The sequence below is a fragment of the Passer domesticus genome, chromosome 2 (assembly GCF_036417665.1).
Source record: "Passer domesticus isolate bPasDom1 chromosome 2, bPasDom1.hap1, whole genome shotgun sequence".
NCBI classification, from domain to species: Eukaryota; Metazoa; Chordata; class Aves; order Passeriformes; family Passeridae; genus Passer; species Passer domesticus.
Genome location: NC_087475.1, coordinates 9107341 through 9133250, shown reverse-complemented (window position 1 = coordinate 9133250; position 25910 = coordinate 9107341). Strand labels below are relative to the sequence as shown.

The window sequence follows — 25910 nt, the reverse complement described above, 5'->3', positions numbered from 1 at the left end:
AAACTGCAAGAACAGTTAGCAAAGTACCAAGAAAGGAGGTGAAGGCTGGACAGACTTTTGAAAGCTCGGGCATGAGAGAAAGGCTGTTTGTGCTGGATGTGGGAGAAGGGTCTGAAGCTGGATGAAGCACTCACTTCTGGATAGAGGCCAGCAGAGGAAAACCCTTGACTGGGATTTGCAGTTGCTGTCTGGAGGGATTGGACATGTCCTTTTCTAGAGCTGTCAGAGGCTGAGCATCCACAGGTCAGCTGGCTGCAGAGCAGCTGCTGCTCATGGGATCCCAGTGGGAAGCAAAAGGCTGGCCAATCTTTTAGCAAGGCAGTGTATCCACAAATAACCTAATTCTGTCAGAGCTGACTCCCTGGTGGCCCAAGCAATGTTCCTGGCCTCCTTTACTGGGCTGCAACCTGCAATCTCTCATTGGTTTTATCTTCCACGTGGTTTTCTTCTGGCACATTTTTTCTGATCTTTAGTGGTGAAGGTGGCAGCAGGTTTTTAAATCCCCCCCTTAAGCATCTATGTGTGTACAGAGACAGTGATTTCAGTGTGCTGCAGTGCTTCTTGACTGAGGGACTTTGGGGGCTCCTGGCTGCTGATGGGCATGAAAGAAACCATAGGGAAGGGTGGGGAAATGGGGACACAGCAACACCCAGGCATGGAAAATGGAAAGAATTTAGCAGCCACTGAGCTTAGTTACATCCCACAGCTATTTTCCTCTTAAGGACCCAAACTCACTGGCCATTGAAATGGCAGACTTCAAAACTTTTGTTCTGTAGAGTCATGGTAGAACTGGTAAGATGTGCAAGTCACACTATTTAAAGTGGCATTCTTATTTTCTACTTTGATAGGAGATGCTGTGGCATCACAGCATAACACCACTACCTGTTTAGATCTTTTGGTTTGGGGTCTTTTAAGGCATTGAATAACTGGAACAGATTTGCATATGTAATCCTACCTAACTCCGCACTGGCATATTATTAAATGCACACTGATTGTAGAAAATATTTTCTTCTTTTCCTTCTGTGCATGCACTGGATAGTCTCAGTTCTGAGTTGCTGTCAATCTGGACTCAGCATGACTTGAATTATTGATGTAGGACAAGCAAAGATGGTTTATCAGTTGTCCAGAACTGCTCAGCTATTTGCATTTACTCAAAGTGACCTACCAGATTTTCCTCTTGACTGCATGTCTGACAGCTGGGGAATAGAGATATTCTGTGTCATGTGTGTGTCAAGAAATACAGCAAATGCGACCAAAAAAATTGCACTTACTCATGTTTTGTATTTTTAACATAAAATCTTAATCTGTTAATAAGTTCTTACAGATCATTGAGTTGAATCTCCAAATTAAAGATTTTATTTTTTTACTTCTAGGAAACTGAAAAACGAGCTTCTGGAAGTGCGAAGGAAAGGCGGAAACTGCCACTCTCAGCAGGACAGCAGCAGGGTCTGTGTTCGCTGCCAGAAGAGCCTGGGCTTCATTTTTGACAGGGGAGACCTGTGCCAGACCTGCCAGCTGCGGGTCTGCAGCTCCTGTCGTGTGCTGGGAGCTGAGGGGCACTGGAAGTGCTCGGTGTGTGCCAAGATTGCGTAAGTTGGGCAGTTCCTGCAACCACGTGTGGAGCTCACAGCCCTGGCAGGGATTTTGTGCCACCCCTTACAGAGAATACACAAGGGGAGAGGATTATCTGGGGCTTCTATTTGATGCACTACCTCTTTTCCCAATTCCAAGCCAGTTTCAACAAGCTTGTTTTCCAAAGACTTGGAAGAATAATTCACTTATTAGTTTGGTAATATGGGATTTTTTTGCTTGATTTGGTAAGATAACCATGAAGAAAAGATTAGTTTCATAATATGGGATTTTTTTTGCTTGATTTGGTAAGATAACCATGAAGAAAAGATTAGTTTCATAATATGGGATTTTTTTTGCTTGATTTTGTAAGATAACCATGAAGGAAAGATTAGTTTGGTAATATGGGATTCAGGATTTTTTTTTTTTTTGCTTGGTTTGGTAAGATAACCATAAAGGAAAGGAGAAATGTATTGGGCAACAAAACTCAATTATGTATCCTAGTGTAAGGACTGGATGATGTAAGAAAGAGACGGAATAAAAAAAGAAATGCATGGAATTTTTTAAACAGACCTTCAAGCTAACAGGATCAGAAAGGGTAAATTGTGTCAGAAAGTGAGCCCAAATCACTAGTTCTGTCAAGAATTTGGCTACCTAGACAGTTAGTGAAAAATTAACACAACAGGGCACGGAATTTAGGGTTTTTGAGTTCAAACTTTAGCTTTAGAAGGTTGCATCCATTTTTAAGTAGGAGACTTAACCTCCTCTGCAACCAGTGGGGCACATCCAGAGGACAGTGTCTCACCTCTTAAGATGAAAATTGTTTAATTTGTGAAATGATTTTAAATCGGTAGGGGCCTGGCTGAGCTCCCTGTACTTTGCCTCAGGCAGTTCCTGAGATAATGTCAGTGCTGTGCCTTTCAGAAGTGATGGGGTTCGAGTGAGGTGACAGCATGCAGAACAGCAAACACAATGCTGCTCTTTAAAAATGAAGAAAAGAAAAAGGGATTTGTTGACTCTGCCACATTACCTCTAATTTCTCTAAAAATACTGAAACAAACCATAGCTGTGTTGTTTGAAAGCCGAGACAAGGTGACAGGATGAGGAGTAAGAGCTGGCTCAAGAACAAATAATGTCAAAACCAATTTAATTTCCACCTTTGACAGGTGACAGAGGAGGATTGGTTGCTGTCTTATAACTTGGCTGAAGTTAACCTTTTGATACTGTCTCTTGTTCCTTTCTAATAGGCTGACAAATTAGGGTATCTGTGCCCTGGAATAAATTCTGCCAGTGTGATTGCAGACCTGCCTGGAAAATTGTGAAGCTCTGTTCTCAGAGTGGTTATGGACATTTCACTGTCAAAAAAGCTCAAGAAAACAAAGCCCAAAAAACCCCAAACAAACAAACAAAAAAATCCCAAAAAAGTACCAAGCATACAAGCCAAAAAAACCTTTTTGAAAAACCCAGTGATATTGAGCAGATTATTTCCTGGCTTATTACTGTTAACTATTTTAGTCAAGGACCTTGATGCAGCAGATGAATTTGCCAGTTACACCTGTAGGAGACATAAAACTGAGAGGTGCTCCAGGCATGCTCAAGGACAAGACTGGGTTTCAAAGTGATGCTTAGAATTTAGAGAAGTGGTTTGAAGGTAAAGCAAGTGATGGCTCCCTATGGGCATGTGGAAGTGCTACATTTGGGAAAAAATGCAGCTGCAGAAACATAAAATGAGAATAAAAACAACTTCTGCAGCTGTTCCTTAGGAAAGGATCTGGGTATTGTACTGGATAAAAGCTGAACATAAATCAACAGAATTTTCCACTGCAGAAAAATTGAGCATCACACGATGATGTACAAGCCAAATTATAGCCTATAAAATACATGATAAAATTCTCTTTTATGTAGAGTACCTGCCCATTTCTGTGTATCAGAATTCACAATGGCCACCTGGAGAAAGTTCAGCAGAAAATAATGAAATTTAGCACACAGGATGTCCAGAGCAATAGAAGGAGTCACAAGTGTTCAGCCTAGGCAAGAGAAAATACCTGAGTTTTAAATCTACAGAATGTGGCTTAGAGGCTGTTCTAAGATCCCTCTTTGGGTAGGAAGAGTAATGTGATACTTGAAGTGAAAGGATGCGATTTAGATGATGTGAACATTGACATAACTTGGAAGGATTGCAGAACGTTGTTTTACAAAGGTTGGATGAACCTCTCTAGGGGTGGATGCCATCACCAAAGATGGTTCTGCTCTGGGGCTGAGAGATGAGTGAGGCAATTTCTCAAAACCTTTCTCAAAGCCTGTGTGACCTCTGCTTCTCCTGATTGTGCTGCAGTTCTGAGTGCCAAGCAGTGGTCCTAGCAACCACCTTGGCAATTAATTCTGGTAGCAGCCTGCCTTTAGGTTATTACACACCATGGTGTAATTTGCTTGCAAAGTGCTGAACTTTTCAAGTGCTAACATTCTGTCCATATTGAGTATCTTGATTAAATTGAAAGCTCTCTCTCCCCTTTAGTTTTGTTCATATGTAGTGTTTCTGCAAGACTTCCTGACAGTTAATGATATGTAAAATGTCTTTTACATTGCTGGGAGTACACAGAGAGATAATCTTCTGTGTGGGCAGTGTGGAGATGGAAGTTTGGGAAACGCATTTCAGTTACATCATTGTGCATAGTTCTCATTTAAATTATTTCAGTTCTTCTTTTCTACCAAGTGAGAAATGCAGGGGGGGAATCAGGATTTTTATGTTTTTTTAAATTACATTTGATGGAAGAGCTGATTAAGTTAATAGTGCCTTTGACAAGATGAAAAGGCAGAAGGCAAGGAAGAGAAAATAATACAGTGTTAAGAGAGATTTATGCTTTATGAGTAGCAAACAAAAGGCAGGAAGAGGAGAAAAATCTTTTAGCTTTGTAGCATTGACCTGCATGCAGTGTTTGTGTCTGTCAAATTTGACTGTTTTACCATGCTTTCCAAAGAGTGTCAGAAAACTTTTATATTTGTCCCTCCCCTTTGTCCCTTTTTTAGCAGCCTTCATTATGTTGATATCTCAATAGGCTCTAGCTCCTCCTGAGCTGTTCCATTAGCAGAGCCAGCTTAAACTGTTGTTGTGATGTGATGTCTGCTGCCACACAGACTGTGAGACCCTCAAAAGTCAGGGAGAAGTGTCTGTGAACCCTTCGCAGTTTTGGTGCTGTACTAGTTCATGCCTGTGCTCCCCAAATTGTGCTCAAGAGTGTCTTTTAAGTGCTATTTAAGGTGATAGTTATAGAAGCAGCCTGTACAAGCCCTTTTCATGATTTACATGTGCAGAAATATGCCCAGAAGTTTTTCAGTATTGTTGGAAAACCTAATGAGTACATTTGGTGTCAGAGAAGAAGGTCTGGTACTGGGTGGGGAGTGTGGTCATTCAAAGAGAAACCTACTCCACAAATCACTGCAGAAATACCTTGAAATACACAGATAATCCAGAGTGGTTGCAGAAACAACCTGTGTCAATAAAAAGAATGTAGGTAATATCAGCCAGCTTCTGCCTGTTCTTTCATTTAATACATTTTGACATTTCTTTCCTTATGAGTTTTTTGAGTCCTGCCTGTCCAGTCCTACACTGGAATTTGGGATGCTTTCAGTACAGTGAAAGGGCTTTTTGTCATGTGGTCTGGGATAAAATGTTGTTATTGCTTTAAAAATTATGGTGGATTTATGTCCAGCTACCAAAAAAAGGGAAAAAAAGAGTGGCAAACTGCAAGTATGCTCACTTTGATTTAAAGAACAGTAATTTCAAGATGCCAATTTTATGAGTATGTGGTAAAACATAATATTATCTGAAGAAATTAGAAAAACCCAAGCACAAGATAGTAATGTGATGGTGGCTGTAGGGGTGAGATACCAGTTCATTTAATAATACAGTCTCTGTTCATCTGTCAATCAGAACATCTGGCAACAAGAGAATCTGACTTCTGTAAAATAACACTTAGAGCATTTCATCTGCCATTTCTCCAGAGACAGACCTGCCTGAAAAGCAGCTTATGGAGACAGGGAAGCTTGTTACAATAAATTCAGAATTACATTCTGAAAAGCTTTCAAAAAAAGAGATTTAGTGAATTTGAGGAAAGACATTTGAATGTGAATAGTGACAGAGGTTCATCAGTATTTTTAAGTATAACAAATAGGTTTATATGTAAGTTGTCTTACAGTTTAGAGTTACTGTCAAAGTATATCTCCCTTGAAGGTCCATAAAGAGAAAATTGCTTAGTTGGATTTTGTTCCTCATGGGTGTTATTACCAGGGAAAATATAAAGTCTCAAGACAAAGCATTTACAGGTCAAAGAGGATTAGAGCTAAGTCTTCAGCCAAACTCACTTCTCCAGCTAAGGTCAGAGAACAGGACAGTCCTTATCCATGTGGTTTTGTTTGATAGCTGTGTTGTTGCACTATTCAATGGGATAAATCCAGCCTGTATGTAGTGAAGAGCTTGAAAGAGGAAGATTTCTGCTCCATTTGCTCCATGCAAGGAACTGAGGTCATCAGGACCTTTCAAACATGGGTGTTAAAAGAGAAACTTTCCATTAAAGTCTCTTTTTTTCCCCTGCATTTTCTTAAATTGTGGTCACTTTGTGTTTTAAATTTGGCAGACAAAATGACCAATAGATTGAGGGAAATAAAGTTTTTCCAGCTGTCTTCTGAAAGGCTGATTTCACACCTTGATGCTGTCTGTACTTCCCATTGCAAGTGTGTCTAGGTATCTGAGAGCACTGCCTTTATACATCAAATGTCTACTTAGCCCAAGTTATTACAGCAGAACAAAGCAGTAATGGAAAATTTATCTTAATCTCTGAAATAATTATCCTGTCTTAACATGTCATGAAAATTCATTGGAATCTCTTAGTAACATTTATTCCCATTAGGAGCCTAAAAATAGAGGCATTTCCAATGTTTTAGTATGCAAATTCATTTCAAATTTCTTATAATTTTATTTTAGTAACTTCTAGGCAAGTTTGCCTTCTTTCCCAGGGTCAAAAAATTCTCTTTAATAGCCTCACAGCATAATATAACTTACAGTGGAATTAATTTAGGGTGCAGAAAATACTGTGTGGAATTTAATACAAAGATGAGGGTATGTGAGGGTATATGATAAGGGTTTTGCTATGTTCAAGCACGGGCTGCATTTTTTCCAGCCTTTGGTTTTGCCTTTTTTCCCACATTTTCTTCCTGAGGAGGAAGTAAAATAACTTGAGAAACAGGGGATGGAAAGGAAGATAGGCTGAATCTCTGGCATCTGCTGTGGATGTGAGTTAGACAAGATGATCAAATGGAGATGAAACTCTTTTACCAGTGTGGGGCTTCACCCTAAAGAAATAATTGAAAGTAACAATTGGGACTTTCCACCCAAAATGGATTTTTTTTATTATTAACTGGGACATTTAACCATGAAGTGCCTCATAAAAATGAGAGTGGAAAATCTGGGTTTTTGAGGGGCAGGCCATAGGTTGTGTTCTGTTTCTAAACTGAGCAGAGTGTCATTAATTTGTTTAGTGGGAGATCACAGAGGGGGAAGAAGCATGGAACCGTAATCTGCTCCCTCTCCCATGGTGATGGAAGTAGGTGGATCAGTAATTAACATAGAAGGACTTTAGCAGATACCTGAAGTATTACAGTATTTAGCAGAATACCTGAAGTATTTGGTACTCAACTGCCTGAATGTTAATTTTCCTAGCTGTTCTGAGCGTAGGAAAGAGCAATCATGTAAAAATTGCTGTTATTACAATTTATAACACTGTTTTCTTTTTTTCTAAAGCTACTGACTTCAGCATCTGTTGAACACCTTGAAAGGCCAGTCTAAATCCAGTTTTGGTAGAAATTACACATGTTGTTTACATCATGGGCGACATCTAACTGAGAAAGTGAAGGAAACACATTCACATAGCATGATCTGCAGTCTGCATGGACCTTGGGCCCATTTTGCAAAAAACAAAGCCAAACCTGCAAACACTGATTCAATTTGCTACTGAGCAAAGCCCTGGTTTATTTTCACCTGAAAGAGTTCCTTAGACAGAAAGGGTTAATTTTAATCCTGTATCTGAAATAGTGCATCTTTATCTCAGCAGGAGAGAGACTCCCCTTGTCATAATTGCATGAAAATAACATTATTATTATTATAAGACTGTTTAGCTCTTGCTCTTCAATTTTTTGATTCAGAATGTCAAATGCAATTATTAAATTCAAACTTTAAGTCAGAGACTTAGGCAATCATTTGATCTGAAGTAATTTCTATTTATGCATAGAGCATAAATTATTTTAATAGGTACTCCTGACATGTATGAGTGATAAAGATAACATGAACACGAGTCTTTGTGTGAATTGTTCAGCATACATGGAAAATACATCCACTAGTAGTACACTAGAAATTCAAATCTGCAAAGCTTGGGGATTTTCCCTTTATTTCATTAGAAAGTGATATTTTTGTATAAATTATCTGTTGAGTAAGGACATTTTTGCAAAAATAGGTCTGCCAACTGAATTCCGGATCTGAAGACAGAGAGTAATGCTGATGGAAATAAAGATGAAGGTCTGAAGAGAGGCTGAGGCCTCTTGTTTCATGCAGCACTCACAATGGCTAGATGTCAGTGCTTGCTGCTTTTCCCCTTTCACTGAGGATAGACAGGGCTGGCCAGAGGGGTGAAGCACCTGACTAAACCAAGGCAATTCTCCCTCCCTTTGCCATGTTTTGTGCCTCAGTTGAGGGAGTTGTCTGTGTTTTGCCTCAGACCTCATTCATCTGGTGAAGCCGGAGCAGAATGGGTGTGAGCCTCTTCAGAGTATCCCTGGCAAGGAGTTGGCACCTCATTGAAAATGTGGATTTTAATAACATCAGTCTAATGAGGAAGGTGGGCAGTTCAGTTTGGGGTCATTACCTGAATGGGCACATCTTGGGATCTCCTCTGGTCACGATGACCCCAAGATGTATTAAAAGTCTCTTTTCCCCAACCCAGCTGTTGAAGAAGGAGTCAGAAGTCTTCAGCTGTCGTTCTTGAGGTTGTTTATTATTTCTTATCTAAAACATTTTCTGTCTGGCTTGCCCAGGTCTGTTCTGCAGGTCAGTCTGAGGCACACTGCCCTCCCACAAGGCTGGTGTTGTCTTTTATACTACAAACTACATATTTGATATTTACAGTTATGTTCCAATATGTATCACCTGTGTTCGACTGTCTACTTCTACTCTAAACCAATCCAAAAGTGCCAACATCACCAAGAAGATGGAGGCTAGGAAGAAGAAGGACAAAGCAAGGCCCAAGTCCCTCCAACTTGCCTCCTAGACCCCCATAATAAAATTCTTCAATATTCCACTTTTCACCCGATGACAACTACTATTATGCTACTTGAACTTTTCTGACTTGTAATTCTTCATACAAAGTCGGTAATTTGGTTGCGATCAAATTCCCAAGTGTCTTTGGCTTCCTGCCAGGGTCTCTGAGCCCCTGCCAGGATTTTGAGCCATCCAGGGCACCCAGAGAGATGTCCTGGGTTCCGAGAGACGCAGTTCAGCTCTGCCACTGCAGTGACTGTCACACTCTTTGCCTGCTCAGCCCTGAAAAAGGGATTTGCACCCTCCTCTTTCCTTGGGGCCCAATTTGTGTTTGCCAGCAATGTCCAGGAACATCCTTGGCTGAGCAAGAGAGCACAAGCTGTGTAATTTGGGGGTGTTTGATAGTGGCAGGTTACAGGTAACAGAGAACATTAAGAGAAGTAGATTGCTCAGTTATCCTTTGCCAGAAGATAAAGGGATCAGTTGTTGTTGCCCAAATAAACTGATCTGTCCTTTCCCTGCAAAGCTTTTGATTTGAGGAAGTTGAGTATTGGGTCAGTAGTTACACAGGAATGGCAAAGGAAGGGAAAGTCCTTCTCTACAGTTCTCCTTCCTCACTGCCAGCCTGGTGCCAACCTTTCCCATCTTGGAGGCTGCTTTCCTACCTGAGAGAGAAGCAGCAGAGGTTGTTCCGATGGTGTGGGATGGAGTGGGGACACAGAGAGAGAGTCTGATGGTGAGCTCTAAGGTCCCACACCACCATGGAATGGAGGAGAGAAGGGCCCTCTCCCAGGGATGCCTCCACCAGCAACAGCACTGCTGATCCTTCCCTGCACAGCCCAAAGTCCTCCATCTGCTTCCACAGCTGTCCCAACCATCCTTCCCTTGTCTGCAGCTCCTTCGGTCTCTCCAGCCCCCAGGACTCTCCCTGAGCTCTTGGTTCTGCTATTGCAGGGTCAAATCTCACATCAGATCACAAAACTAGTGGACAGTAAAGCGAGCAGACACTCTGGTCTCAGCCACCCTTCCACCCAGGCTGAAAGCCCCTGGGTGCCTGTGATGGAGGAGGCACCATGTCAGAACCCAGGACATCCCTCTGGGTGCCCTGGATGGCTTGGGCCCCTGGCAGGGGCTCAGAGACCTTGGCATGAAGACAAGGACACTTGGGTTTTCAATATTAACCCATGGAAAAAAATTACCAACCTTGTATGAAGAATTACAAGTCACAAAAGTTTAAGCAGAATGATAATGAATTAATCACAGGGTGAAAAGTGGAATTTTGGGGATTTTTAAAATAAGGGTTTAGAAGGCAAGATGGAGGATTTTGGGCATTGCTTCGTCCTTCCTCCTTCTTCTTCCTAGCCTCCATCTTCTGTGTGATGTTGGCACTTTGGGATTGGCTTAGATTGGAAGTAGACAGTCTAACATAGGTGATAGGTATTGGAAAATAGCAGTAAATACTGTACATGTCGTTCATAGTATAAAATGTTGACACCAGCCCAAGGGCGGGCAGCGTGCTGCAAATTGACCTGCCAGACAGAGTTCTGTGGGTCAGAAAAAGAATGTATTAGATAGGAGAAAATAAACAACCTTGTAAACCAGAGCCAAGGAACTCAAACTCCTTCTTCGAGTGCCGGGCTGAAAAAAGAGACTTTTTAACAACCTTGGGGTCATCTCGACCTCAGAGACCCCGTCAGCACCAGAGGTTTTCTCTGCCTCCTCACTGTTCACATCTGGCCAGAAAATGTAGGGGATGGCCCTGCAGGGGCTCTGTGGCAAAGAGCTGCCCCTCCATCAACCACAGCAACCCAGGTGGGCGTCACTGCCAGGGCTGTGTGGAAACAATTGCAGGGTTTGGCTGTAAAAGCCTGGAGCTTTGTGTGCAGCAGCCTCCAGCCCTGCTGGAACCCTGGGTGAGGGTCACAGCTCCTTTAGGGTGTCAGAGTCTGGAGAAGGGTGAAGATGCTTCTCTGGAAAAGGATGTGGGCAGTGTTCTGTCTGACCTTGATCAAGTTAAGTATTTCTGGTAAAATATCAGGGATGGGTGAAATCTCCATCCAAGGGGAAAGCAGCACTGGTGGAGTTTTTATGGTCAAACTTGGTAGTAACTGAGGAAAAAAATGAATTTACTACATAGATCATACTGCAGTGTGATATGTCATTCACATTGCAATGGAATTTGATGATGTAATGAAAAGTCTGGAAGGTTTATGGTTTGATACAAAACATTAAACATGCCATAAGTCTTGGAATAAAATAACTGCACAGAGAAGTGCATGCTGTTAGAGAATTGTGAAAATACACATTATGAGAAAAAAACCATTTTTTACACCAGCCAGGCCAGGCATAGTTTCTAATGAAGTGAATCCTTTTCAGTGTTTTGAACCAACAGAAGTAATTTAAAAATTCCCAGCTGAAGCATAAAGATTTTATTTAATACCTTTCACAATGACTGAGTGATCGTGATGATGAATTATGGAGGGCTTTTTCACTAGGAGTCTGCAACAACAAGATAAGGCAATAATCTATTTCTATGCCTGTGGACATGTATTTGGGAATTTGATTTTTTTTTTTTTTTAGCGAGTCATGAAAGATACATGATTCATTAATAGGTTTGGACAAACTGATAATATTAGGTCTTTTCACCAGTGTCAGGATGTTATTCTGTAATTTTTAGTACTTTCACAAGAAAGACAGCATTCAGGCATGACTCAGAAATAACTTAATAGTGAAAATATTGATCAGTGCTCTAAACCCATCTGTAGTAATTTTCATGCCCAAGACACTGGATGATTTCTTTTCCAGTAAAGGTTTGAAGGTTTTCTTATTGAACAGTAAGCAGGAACATGTCTAGAGCTAAATCAATTTTTAATACTTGGGGGTTATTAGTTTGTTTATTTGTTTTTTATTAGAGTATTCATGATTAGTAGCTTTTTGCCATCAATTGTGTGTAGTGAAGCAGTAGAAATGTTGATGCTGTGCCATAGTGAAACTAATTCAGGAAAAGGCTAACAACCAGCATAAAAATACACCCAGAAAAAAACCCCAGCAATGCCAGTACAGGTTTTCTTAATTGCTAGTATAGGTAAAAGAATTTGAAACCAGAAAAAGCAGCGTTATCCAAAACAGCAGCAAAGACAAGTTTTCATTGGTCTGAACTGCTGGCACACAGCTAATTCATGGCACCACTGCAACGTGAAGAAACTGCATATAGTGTCAACACATAAAACTAGAAATGAAAAGTACATATGGGCTTGAGCAACCTCTCTATAACCACACAGGGTCCATGAACTGCTGACTCATCTGGCAGGAGCTTTGGTGGGAGATTTTCTCCCTCAATCCAGTGTTGCTCTTTCTATGTCTCTTGTAATTTTGGAGATATTGGAAACTCTGACATGAAGTAGTTCACAAAAGACAAAGATGACAGGATGTTCTCTGTATTCTACAGAAATCTTGTAAATGCAGTTGAAACACTTTTTTGCCAAGTAAATTTCCATCTACTAAAAGTTCCTTTCCATTCACAAAGTAAGGTGATATTTTTCTGCTAAGTGTCCTGTTATTCCAAGCTCTACAATCAATCTCTCTACACTTTATTTTGAACTGTGCAAATGTTGTCCAGAATTTGTGAGGGTGGCAACTGATTAATGAACTGCAGTAGCTTTGGTTGGCCAAGTTTGTTAATGTGTATGTGTCTCTGGCTTTTTTCATTTTCCTCTCACAGAGAGCTACGGATAGTGACAGGAGAATGGTTTTTTGAAGAGAGAGCAAAGCGCTTCAAACAATCAAATCTTGGAACTGATGTTGTCAGACAGTCAATCCTTCACAAATTCCCAGGTAGGGACCTCAAGAGGGAGATTTGCTTGGGCTTTATATCTTCAAAACCTTGTTTCTTGAGTGTTTGACTTGTATTTTATTCCTTACTGAAGTATAATCACTGTTTTAATCTTAATTTTTTATTTGTGACTCTACAGTGATTTATGAATTACTAATATTCAGGAAAGATAAGGCCTATATGAAAGGAGTATCTCTGTGGAGATAGGGAGCTGCTGAAAAACTCACTGTCCAAACAGGTGGAAACTCACTGTCCAAAATGAGAAAGTTCATTCTCAGTTCCTGCCAGGAAGTTTGGCTGTATGGAGAGATCTCAGCCTGTTCATTTTTTTGCCTTTGGCTCTCTTATTTGTGATAGTGGTGTGCAAAAATCACTCAAATTTTCAACTCCGAAGAAGAAAGGTAAATTTGAGCTGCTGTGCTGTCTGTTGGATCATGGGCTATATCCAGGCTACCCAGTATTCAGAGTTTCCTTTAACCCAGGTATCTCAAACAAGCTGCACGTGTACTTTTAGCCACAGTAAATTGTCTGTCTGTCTGTCTTGGCCAAGCACAGTGTGTGTGAGCTGCTCTGGTACTTTGCAGGGTGCCACAGGACCACTGGTGTAAGAAATTAGAGTTTTTCCTGAATGCTGATGGTTTGTACTCACTTAACTCCTTCACTCTGCACACAGAGGCTGTTAGGTAATCTGTTTCAGATGCAGCATTTATGCCCAGTTTTATCTCCTAGCTTGTAAGGAGAGGGACTTGTTTACTGCCACTGGAAAAAATACATGGTGCAAACTTACACCTCAGAAAATACAGACCTTGCCAATATCACTGTGCTTCAGAAACTGTAAAACTGGCAAGGGTGTAAGTTATTAATATTATGTCAGTGGTCAGATTGGGTATTTCATTATTTAATACTTGATGGATATATTGAAAAATCTATTTAAGCCATTTTTCCCATACCTTGCTCCTAGCTGAACAAACATTTTAATTATTAAAACATTCTTTCATTCAACACAGAAGATACTGTACATTTCAAAATTAAATTTCAGGTCCTTTAGTTATGAAATATTGTCACTGATAGATCTGGAAGTGTATTTCAAGACAAGAGCTGATAATGAGGAACATCTCAAGCTAAAGCTCTATTTTATTACAAAGATCCCCCAAGGCTTTTTCATTATCTGTTTTTGTAGGTTGTTTGACGTGCTGTGTTATTTGTGCAGAATCTCACCTTTTATTTTCTTTCTCCTTTCACTGCAGATACAGTTTCCAATACAGATGATAAAAGAATATTCAAAGATCAACCCCAAGAGAATGAAGAAAAGCCAGATATACCAGTCTGCTCCACAAATGGGCACAAATCTCTCTTTAGCAGGCCTAGAAAGATTGGGTAAATCCTTTGGTTTTGTCATTGTTGGTTTTTGTTTTGGTTTCTGGGTTTTGGTTGGGTTTGTTTGTTTGTTTGTTTTGAAAACTGATAAATCTAGAATCAGCTGTATGTGGTTGGATAGATTTTCTTTTGAGTTTTTTCAGTCTTCCACATCACCCTCAAACTTCCCAGGATTAGAAACTGCCTCATTTAAAGGCATACTTACTATAATTGGATTGCTGTTTCCTGGGAAATGCAGCAGTAATTGTCCTTCAGCTATAAAGGCAGCAGAAAAAAAGTCAATTTTACTTTTGGATTTTTATTGTTTCTACTCAGAAGTAACAGAGTGTCCTTAAAGGCAGAGAAGCAAATGCAAAAAAAAAAAAAAAAGTATTTGTAGGACCTGGGTTTTTTTTATGTAAACTGGTCAGTTTGGTTCCCAAGTTTTCCTTGGAGCTTTCCAGCTGTGCAAGTACAGTCTAAGAGTGTGTGACAGTGAATAAACAGAGCTGCTGCTGCTCATCCTGCAGGGTTTAACCCCAGTTTGTCTCTGCCCTTTGAGGGGCATTTGCTCTCAGGGGACACAGGCAGAGGCATTGACTGTGTGGCTGCACAAGTGGTGTCTGGACCTAGCTGGAGGCTTATGGGTGAATGGGAAGAAAACCTGAATGGAAGTTCATATCATGGCTGGAGTCTCAATGGTGTTTGGAAAACTTTGTTTCTGTTGAAAGGAAGAACACATTTTATCAGGGATCCTAAAGATAGGGCAGGTGGATGCTTTCCACAGCTTTTTTACTTCTAAAGAGAGATGAGCATGGAATTATCTGCTCCAGTGACTCCAGAAATTAACACCAGTGATTCATCTCTCTTTACGATAGGGAAAAAGAGCATCAGAATGCCTCTGGCCTCCCAAACTATGGTGAAGAAATAAGCAGTCTAAGGAATCCTCTATAATAGACCTAGATTTTGCTCTGAGTCATGCTAAGTGGTAGCTATACTGAGAGAGCATTAAAGTTTACATTTCTAATGCTCCTTCCATTTAAATCTTTTAAGTAAACCAATTAGTCATATTCCCTTGCAAGAAACAATAGTTTTTATAATTGTTATTTATTTTAGTGGTGATGTTTCTGTTTGTGGGCAGAAATGTTTTTGGTGGTGACAGTCCCCATAACAGAAATGTAATCCTACAGGAATTTGGCTTGCTTTTCCTAGTATATTTGGTGGCCTCATTTAGAAATATTTCATTATTGTTCCTCTTCCTTGCTTGCTTCTTCCTCCCTCAGGTTCCACATTCCTGTATCTCATGAGTGGATTTGTTTTAGCAAGGCTCTTTGGGGGCCAGCTGTTACTGACAGTGTAACAGGATAACTTATCAGTCTATTGTGGTTTGTAAGGTCATGAGGAATATGTGCAAAATATATTACTGTGCAAAATTTAATTTCATTCATTTCTGTCCCATTAGACCATGTTTTGCAGGATAAGGAGGTGATATTATGTTTTTTTTTAGGAATGGCTTGTTTGGGGTACTTGATACATGAAATTCTAGAAATATCTAAAGAGAAAATACATATAAGGTTATTTTCTAGAGGAAAATACACATACTTAGTCAAAAATACTTTCCTAACTATAAAATCCCCCCCGCCCCCCAAAAAAGAGATAGATTTTCAGAAAAGGCAGTTCTGGTCCGAAGCTTGAATAGAAGGAATGTTTTAGTGTTTTGCTGTCTTAAAATACAGTTTGTAAATATAATGTTTTTTCCCCCCAGGAACCAGTTTCACAGCCAGATTTGGTGCTCTGTTGACCTTTATATCCAGAGTTGTGTATAGGTTAGATGAAATTACTGGACTGTGCACACCACAACTTTGAAAATCTTTTATTCCCTATTTTCAACAGGAGGGTTATCAGGGCAGTTACCAAAGGAGAAATCACATATGGAAAAGATGAAGGTGAAAGGAGCACAGGCTCAGAGGCTGGAATGGGCTTTTCAGGTCTGCGTGGAGGCAAATCAGCTCCGTGCTCCGAGAGGTGAGCAGAGTCTGGGACAGCTCCTGCTGGGACCCACCCGGGGCCCTGGGCTGCTCTGTCTCTTTGGATGCTGCCTGAGAAACAGAGCTTGTGTTCATAAAACAAACAAAAACCACCAAAAAACTCCCAACAAACCAAAAAATTATCTCCTCTCATCTCATCTTACTCTCCTCGTGTTCAGCTGGTGACCGATGTCAGTACCTTGTTTTTGTTTTCTGGCTTTTAATGGATGAGTTGTGTTCATGTTACATAACTAAGGTTCTTTGGTTTTCCTTACTAATGAAATGTTAATTGATTGTAATTTATGTTTTCTTCTTCAAAGCCTGTTTGCCCTTCTCTTTCCATGACTATTGTCCCAGCTTTTTTATTATTCTTCTGGGCTTAAGAGATCTCTGTTGGTGCCTTTGATGGCATTGTAAAATTCCAAGAGCAACATTCCTGTCATGTTCTACCTTCAAAATGAAGCCAAAAAGCAGCTCACTGTTCCCTTGTTCTGTTCAGTTGGATACCCTATTCTGAATGTACACCCATTTCTTTGCTCAGGTGTACACACCTAGAAATTTTACAATTTGGATTAACAAAATAATAACAATTTGCTGTAAGTTTTAATAGCAATTTCCTGTCTCTAAACCAGTGTTTCCAAAGAGATATGAAGGAACAGGTAAAAGGAACATCATGGAGTTTAGTATGCAGATAGACAAAACTTCTTGTTCAAGTAAGAACTTCTCTTTGTTACCTAAAATACAAATCCCAATTTATAGATGTTCTGCAATATGTCTTAAGCTGATGGTGACAATCTTCTTGATTTCTTGTTGATAATTTGATTTTTTTTTTCCACTGGGTGCTGCAGCCCTACCAGCCAATCCAGCTTTCAAGCCAGTTTTCATTAATCCTTTCAGTTCAGTATTTTTTTTTCACTAAGCTTATTAGGTCTTCTATATCACACCAGACTTATACCTGACTCCTATGAGACCAGAAGCAGAATTTTTGCTCATTTTCTGCATTTTCATTGAATAGAGATGAGTGAAGGATCTAAGAGACAAAACCTCAGGAATCTGCTGTCCATGCTCATTAATACTGAGGTTATACAATATCAGTAGATTTCTCTGAGAGTTTACCAGGATAAGGACAAAGGGATGCTTGTAACAGGACTGTGCAGTTCTTTTTTTGTGCCAAACTATAAGTTATAATGCAGTTAACCATAAATGAAGCAAAATAATTTTGTTTGGGTGGTGGAATTCAGCACCGGATAAACTCTCTGTACAGATTTAGGAGTGAAGTAGTCTATAAAAACAGTTTTTATGTTTGATTGCCTTGCTTCACTTTCACATAAATAATCTTTTTCTAGCTGTTTCCCAGAGCCAGAGTGCAAGACTCGTTAAATTAAGGGGTATTGAGTCATTATGACAACTTTTTCTCTACTTGTCATCTCATTCTCACCTAGTGAAATTGGTGTCCTGTGCCAAAGCCCAGAGTAATATTGTTAAAATTGGTAGTATTTCACCTACCAGGAGGGAAACCAAGAGAGAATTCTTCTTTTTTAAAAATATTTCTGTTTAAGAGCAGATGTTTTGAGCTGGGAACAGGGAAACTCAGGCCATGAATTCACCTCTTCTACTGGTTTATTTCTACTCCAGCAAAAATGCTTACTGCTGAATGCTGTAAATGTTTTTGCTGCTGAATGAACTGAGAGGCTGCCTCAGGTCAGGATAGTTCTAGGAGAAATAGTGTGGGAATTTCAGGCTTGTTTACATGGGCACTTCACCCCACTACACTCAGGTGTTTTCTACCATGAGGAGAAGCCTGGCATAGTGACAACATTATTTTTCTACTGTCTACTTAACAAAAATAAAATGTGTCAAATCTCTCTCTAATAGTAGACTGATATAAGAACTAAGGACACATTTTAAAATATTTTTTGTTGCTTAAAAACGTTTAAAAAGTGCAAAAGACTACCCTTTCTTACCCTCAGTGTTCACATTTGCCAGTATTTTCTAGCAGAATATGTTCCATGGAAAAATTTTCAACTGTTGTGATGTCAGACAGAAACTGGGGTCTCGTGTGCTGTGCTGGTCACAGATTATTTTTTGTCTCTTTTACGAAACCTCCAAGAAGACCTGTCCAACCTTCCTAAATTTCTACATTGGTTGAAAGAATCAGCTGGTTTGGGTCTAGAGTCATAACTAAACACCAAAAAAACACATCACCAAAAACCCACATAGAAACAGGACAGTGAATAAGTGGGTGTCTTTCTGGAGATGGATGGATGGATGGATGGATGGATGGATGGATGGATGGATGGAGAGAGAGAGACGGATACACAAGGATTTTAGATTTTCTGGAGATAGTGCTGGCATTAAATTGGCTGCAGAAGTGTCCAGAGGTGTCATGTTATTGCAGTTTCCCTTGACACTGGTGGAACAGCCTGGTAGGAGTGGCTGCATGAGTTGCCTCTCCTCCTGCTGGATGTGAATGCAGTGTGGATTGAACAGGGACAAACGCAGCTGCTGCAGCCTGGACAAGAGCCGCCCATTTGGGCAGTTCTGCTAGAAGCACTGACAATACTTGAAAGACTTGTATGTGTAAAGCAATTTTAATTCATCTTTGCCTGTGTTTTTTCTTTCCAGGTGATCCCCCAGTCCATCAGGGCTCTGTTACTCTCATAAAGTTAGCACAGCGCTTTTCTTGCAGCGGTTTGCTAAATTTGCTAAATGAGCTGCCTGGCTTTGCTCAGAGCGATAACTCTTCCCTCCTCTGTCTCCACTGCAGAGGCAGCACGCTTTCCCTGGGCAGCAGCAGTGCAGAGGCTGCTGCAGGACATGCAAGAGGCAGAGGCAGCACTGCCAAGGCTTCCCTGGCGCGCTCTCCCAAGCGCAGCATGACCGCGGATTACAGCGGGGTAAGGGCAGCGCTGGGCTGGATCTGCCCTGGGAGGTTGGTTTGCAGCCCAGCAAGGATGTGGGGCATTCACATACTCTTTCAACAGAGAGAGACATAATTCTCTCTCCCAGGAATTTTCCTGGGGGAGGCAGTGAGAAAGCTCAGAGAGAGAAGATAAAACAATTCTTATCTGTATTTGCTGCGCCTGTTGTTTGGCACACGTGAAATGTGTTATGGAGATTGTTTGCCAGAAGGGATTTGTTAATTGGACTCTGGTGGTGGTTGTTTGGACTGATTGACCAATTAGGTCAAAGCTGTGTCGTGACTGTCTGAAAGGGTCATGGGTTTTTCTTTAGCACATTAGTAGTACAGTTTTAGTATAGTATAGTATGTAGAATCATATAGTATAGCTTAATAAAGCAATTGTTCAGCCTTCTGAAATCATGGAGTCATTCATGTTATTCCTCTGGCTGGGGATCAATCCTGCATTGATAAGGATGAGCCTGACAAAGAAAGTCTGATTTCAGCCTCAGTTCTGCTGTGGAGATCCCTGCCAGAGCAGAGCTCCTCGTGCTCTTATCAGTGATGTGGTTTTTGGTTTGGCAGGCGTTTCTCTTTTGCCTAAAAATTGTTGTGGATGTACAACATTAGATAATGAGTTACAGATTCTGAACTGGGAGGACAAGGGATGGGAATCAGCATTTTTTGGCACTTTGGAGCCTTGAATAAGTGCTGTAAAATAAGGATGTGACTTTCAAGCATGTGCAATCTAGCATTCTGCCAGTGACTACAAAGGGGAATTTTGCAAGTCCAGCACTTGCAGAAAATCAGGCCAAACAGATTTTAGTTTCTTTCTGGATTTAGACACTGGGTTCTGCATAAATGATTCCATAACAAAAAAATGTATTATAAACACATTCTCAGAACATCAGAACACCTCTTACACACTGTTAGACCTCTTTGGGGGGTATTTACCACTAAAGTTTGGAAAAAAGGTAGAAGAGTGCTTAGATCAGACCCCTATTGAATGCATCAATTTTATTTCTAACTTCCAGATACTTGGTCTAATATGTTTTCTTTCCTAATAAAAAAATAAGTTAGTGTATATGAAGAGCAGTTTTGGGAGCTGTAAATAAATGAATAATTTTTTTATTTATGTTCTTGTCAGCACATAGACTGACTTGTTTTCAAGTACATTAAGTTTGTTTGAAAAATCCATTTAATTTAGATGGAGTTAGGTTATTAGCTTTTTTTTTTACAGGTAGGCAAGAGGTCATAATGATATCAAGGATATTGGCTTTATTTAGGGGTTATACTGGCATAATTTAATTAGTTCAAGTGCATTTGGTTTTGCTCTGGCTGAAATCATTGTGCTAGTACAAAACCCATAGGTCCTTCCTTCCTTCCTTCCTTCCTTCCTTCCTTCCTTCCTTCCTTCCTTCCTTCCTTCCTTCCTTCCTTCCTTCCTTCCTTCCTTCCTTCCTTCCTTCCTTCCTTCCTTCCTTCCTTCCTTCCTTCCTTCCTTCCTTCCTTCCTTCCTTCCTTCCTTCCTTCCTTCCTTCCTTCCTTCCTTCCTTCCTTCCTTCCTTCCTTCCTTTCCTTCCTTTCCTTCCTTTCCTTCTTTCCTTCCTTCCTTTCCTTCTTTCCTTCCTTCCTTTCCTTCCTTTTCTTTCACTGAGTGTCTAATACATTTGAGTGTTACTTTACCCTGATTTTTCAGCTGCAAACTCAGAATGTAAGCAAGAATTGCATCTTTGTCCTAATTTTATGCATCATCAGTGCTAAGCAAAGCAGATTAAACTGGAATCTAAATATAATCAGTAATAGACTGGATGTTAAAGGAGCTTTGGGGTTCTGGAATCTAATAGAAATTACGCTTTCATAAACTAGCAGAACTTATAATTTGTATTTATGGCTTGTGCATTTTTACTCTTGGGCAGGACATAGGCCTGGAAAATGGCATGATTATTCCAGCAAGTGAAAGTGTACCTGAAGATTTAGTAAAGAAGCACTGCAGGAAACCATCTGGAACACCTTCCATTGCAGTTTCTCGGATATCTTTGTCATCAGGCAAGTATTAAGTCCTTTCCTTCTCTCTGGCAGCCTATATTATCAGAGGATTATGCCTATTCTTGTGACTCCTCTCCTTTTGTTCTTAAAACATGTTGAAAGAACAAATGTTAATTTTATAAACTTGTTCATTCTGAAAACACTTCCCTTTTAGTAATCAAGTACCCCTTCACATGTTTTACATTAAAAATGGGACTCCTTACCCCCAAAACATTGGCATAATGTTATTGTTAAGTAAATCACATTCTCTTAGAGTTGTTACAAGATTTCTTTCACAACTGCATGTTGCTTAATCATTCTCTTGTGTGGCCCCCTGTATGAAATATTATCTGTATATAATATTACTCTGCTGCTGCCATTACATTTCATACCCACTTTGCCCAAAAGCAAATTTGGGAAACAGTGCGTGGTCAGAGAACAAGCCCCTCACAGACTTCTTGCCTATTCATTTTTATATGTGGTGCTCTGAACAAGTCAATCCGTCTGTAATTTACCTCATTTCTTTGGAGGCTGGTAGATAGAAAGGGCTCACACAGGAAGGTGCTGTCACATCCACAGTAGTGGATGGAAATCCTCTTTTTCCTCCCTCAAATGGGAGGCAGGAGCATCCTGCACTCTTCTGCTTCTCCCAAGCACTCAGTCAGCTTCCTGCAGGGCTGATGGAGTGGGTTTGGGTTTACAGGCTTCTCTCTGAAACACAGCAGGATTCACTTTATTGTAGCTGGATTCAGCCCAAAGCAGAAACCCAGAGGTGTATCCCACAGAGCTAATCCAAGGAGGCAATGTTCTTTACCTCAGACATTTCAGCTTGAAAGTGTCAGAGTTTCCTTGGGAATATTGCTCAGTGCAACTTCAGGCAGAGATGTTACAGATGGCTAATTATTTAGGAAGTAAAAATTCTCCTGTTTCTGCTACTTTACAAAATAGACATTTTCCATGTCCATTTTCCAAACATGAGTAAAACTACAGGATACTTGGGAACCTCAGACTGCATTTGTCTCTTTGACAAAACTCAAAGGACATTAAGCTCAGGAGAGTGACCTTTCCTGCCACATCAGCTACAGAGCTGGTAGAAGATGAACAGTCAAAAACCTTTCAGATTCCTACCTGCAGGATCTAAAAGCACTTTCTTCCCCCTCTTCTCTTTCTAAATACATTGAAGCAGTCACACCAAGGACTTATATGGGGAGGACTAAGAGGCCTTGGAGAAAGATTTTTCTATGTCTTATGCTGTAGAGTGGATGAGAGACCTCTAGGACAGAGAGAAACTCCTGGAGCTCTTGAGGTTATTTTTTTCCCCCTAATTTCTGCACCAGGAACACTGCTAATGACAGAAATACTTTCTATATCCATCTGTATCCCAGATGCTTGATTCTGATGCAGATGCTGGGGAGATTTTAGTGGTAGTGGTGGGAGATGTGACAATCACTGTGAACACTTGGACAGTGAGTTTTGCAAAATTCCAGGCTAACAGGCCTGCCAGAGAAAGTAACAATCTTGATGATCCATGGTATCATCCACAGAAGACATTCAGAGGAGATAAATAAATAGTACAAGGGTAAAATTATGGCCCAGAAGGCTGAGCAGCATCAGAAAGCATATTTCTTTCTCCATTTATCATAGTGATGTTCACTTACCACAGATTTTACAGATAATTAAAATACTGTTTTAATTTTTTTGTTAAAAAAACATTGAGTTTGGAACAATACTTGTATGGAAGATGAAATGGAATATTTCTGTACAAACTATAGCAAACATTTAAATTGTTTTTGTTTCCCAGACCGTAGCAGATCTGAGATAGATTTGAGTGAATCTTTCTCTGAAGGAAATGAGGATACCCTGAGCGTAAGAAGCAAATCTGTACCTAGTGCCTTAGATCAGGAACTGGTGAGTTATAAATATGGAAATGTTCATCTGGTGGAAATTCTGTTTGTTTGGACCAATGAAATCAAGACTGTGTGTGTATCTATACAAAATATGGGTAAAGCAGGATATTCTTTTGGGGATATTTAATGAGTTTTTTAATAGTGTCATCCTCTGAGTATGTTTGCTGTAGAGTGATTTCAATGAATAGTCATGGTTCCAATTTGTTGTTAATTTGCTGGGTGTTTGAGTTCACAGATGAAAGAAACCTAGCCTGAAAATAAATTCCAGGCAATAAAATTCTGTTAATTCATATTTGCATAAGTTTTAATTTTGATGCTGAGAAAGTTCATCGTTTAAAGGCTTTAATCTCTGTCTGGTTTGGTTTTCCATTTATCTGTATTTTTAGCAGGAAGACCCAACTTTCTCTTCTGTAAAAGTTGCTTGCTTCATCTTCCTGTTGACTCTTACATACATCTCCATGCCTTTTTTGTGCATTCTATGGACTGCTTTTCCTGAAGGGATTCACAGCTTCCATCTCCTCTTATGCACATATCCAAGAGAGGCAATCTGCAGATGTGCATCAATGCTATAAAAGAACATCCAAGCTTATTAATTATGCATGGGAGGGGGGAAGTTATTTAAATAATTCGTCATCTAATCACAGTTTATTCTAAAGTTTCCAAATGTGTGCTGGTAGCCGATGCATTTTGCCTGTCATAATCCTGCCCTTCCATCTGCTCTTTCCAGAAGAGCATTGGCCATGGCAGATGTCTCCTCTTCCTGTGGTGTTGAAATTTGAGTCTGGTGGAAAACCATGTGATGGGATTTCCATCTTTTCTTGGATTGGTAGCAGACAGAGAATGTGCCTGTAGCATTGCTTTAGGTTAATCTTTGAGGAATTAACAAAAAGCCTTCCTGTGTGTCAGGTGTTGGTGGAAGAAAAACTTCAAAAACAAGTGGTTTATTTTAAAATTGTAATGAAGAAAAAGGATGTGTTCTTTATTAAGAAGCTAGAAAATAATGCAGAAGAAAGGCACAAAACAAAAATGCAGACTTTATATTCTTTATATATGTTCTGTGCTCTAATTGGCATTACAACTTAGATATTTCTCTGAGGCAGCTGCCAGGGATGACAAATCTAGAGAGGTTTTCCATTCCTCAATCTTTGAATTTTCTCTTCTTAATCAGAGATTTTGTTTTGTATTTCTTTCTTGCTGACTCTGAGTGAAATTTCAGGTTGGATCTCTGCAACTCTCTAGCCTCTCGGCTAGCACAGGAGACCTCTCTTCTGGCATAACCTTGATTTAGCTGCTCTGGAGTCTGGTGCTAATTCCCCTTTAAAATTCATTCATAACAGGACACACAGTTCTCTGATTTTACCCATACCCTCACTTTCTCTGCCTTATGAAATGAATTGATTGCATTCATCAGATTCTGTGTTACCATATCAGGGTTGTTTGTCTCACAGGAGTCCTTCAGAGTCTTGTCCCATATTCATTATGGATGCAGTGGTTTGAGATAAAAGCTGTATTCCTGCTGGAATTTAGTTTATTTGATATAAGAGCCAAAGAGAAAGGTATCTGATGATGGTAACAACAGCTCCTGCAGCCTGAGAAAAGCTGGAGTTACACCTCCTTCTCTTCCAGCTGAGGTCCTTCAGTCTCTTCTTCTTGGGTCGTGGGAGCTGACAGCAGAGCTGGGGGGGATGCCACGTGTCAATGGGATATGCAGATTGCTGGAATTCATCAGCTGAAAGGATGGGAAAAGCTTTTATCTCCTTTGCTCCCACCTTGAGCACAGAAACCCCTTACAGAGAAATCAACTGGAAAACTGAATGGATATTTTGCTTCTCTATCTTGGTATTGCTTTTGATAATGAAAAGGGACAAGCCCCAAAACCCACATGGTGTGGTGCAGATTTATCAAGGAGCATGGGGAACCAGCTAAATCCAGTGTTGTGCTCAAATGTGAGCACATTTTCTAGAGAGGTGTGTGCTGAATTTCTGACCAAGTAGTGCTCATTACATGCTCAGCTGCTTTTTTAGGAGAAATTGGATGATGTGCATTTTATAGACCCCACTGGAGACCATGAGATTAATATCCTACTGGCTCCAACTTTAATAAGCTAATAACAGCAACCAATTACATAGTTGCAATTCTGTAACAACTCCTGAGAAATCTAATCGTTGTGGTGCAAAATAAGACAGTAAGTTATATATTAACCTTTCTTTTTAAGTTTTAGATTTCTGCTTGCAGGTAAAAATTGATATTCAGCAGTTGTTAGGACTCCATGAAGCAATATTAGAATTTGAGTCTAGACATGAAACACCCCAATCTGAAAATATTGCCTTACTTTTTTCATCCCTCTATAATTATTTATCAGTAAAAAATGTAGGATTGTTTATTTTCAAGTTCACTGGTATGCATACAACAGTGTAAAGGAAAGAGTTTTCCATGTATAGAATTTCTTCTTCCTGCTCCATTGGCTTGTAAGAAAATTGTATTCTTGTTCCAAATTTAAAACTACACTACATCACCTGACATCTGATCTTAATGAAGGGAATAGAAATTACAGGTGGAGTGGTTTGTTGGTTTTTTTGTTTTATTTCAGGTGTTTGGGAGATTTTACTTTTGAATGATTCAGCTGTCTGTCTCCCTGAAATAATTTGCTCTTTGTACCTAGGTCTCCAAGGGTTTTTCCTTTCATTTAGTATAAAGTGTCTATTACTTTTTCTTTTCTGTGGGGTACTAACAGTGCCTTCAACAGGTGAGAAAGATAAGAGACTAGCAGAGCAAGCTCATGGTAAGAACGTGAAACTAAATATTTTCTTCAGTATGTAAATTTTGGGGATAGCTTGTTCTGATTTCCCTCTGCTCAGTATTACATATGCAGTAACAATTGGAAAGCAGTAATAGAAAATCACATTTAGGTGGTTTAACATCAGTTCAGTCACTGGAACAAAGGAGAAAAGATGTAACAGCCAGTTTTATGTAAAGTATGGCAAAT

The 25910-nt window shown here is 40.0% G+C and overlaps 1 protein-coding gene across 6 annotated transcripts in view; it reads left to right on the top strand.

The window, feature by feature from the left end:
* Positions 1-25910, top strand: part of SYTL5 (synaptotagmin like 5) — an 82067-nt gene that overhangs the window by 34600 nt on the left and 21557 nt on the right. For all 6 annotated transcript variants that reach the window (XM_064407350.1, XM_064407349.1, XM_064407348.1 and 3 more), the window contains 7 exons: positions 1374-1589; positions 12597-12709; positions 13955-14084; positions 15957-16088; positions 18858-18987; positions 20909-21038; positions 22819-22925. In XM_064407350.1, the coding sequence (XP_064263420.1) occupies positions 1374-1589; positions 12597-12709; positions 13955-14084; positions 15957-16088; positions 18858-18987; positions 20909-21038; positions 22819-22925 (958 nt within the window). The remainder of the gene's footprint in view (positions 1-1373; positions 1590-12596; positions 12710-13954; positions 14085-15956; positions 16089-18857; positions 18988-20908; positions 21039-22818; positions 22926-25910) is intronic.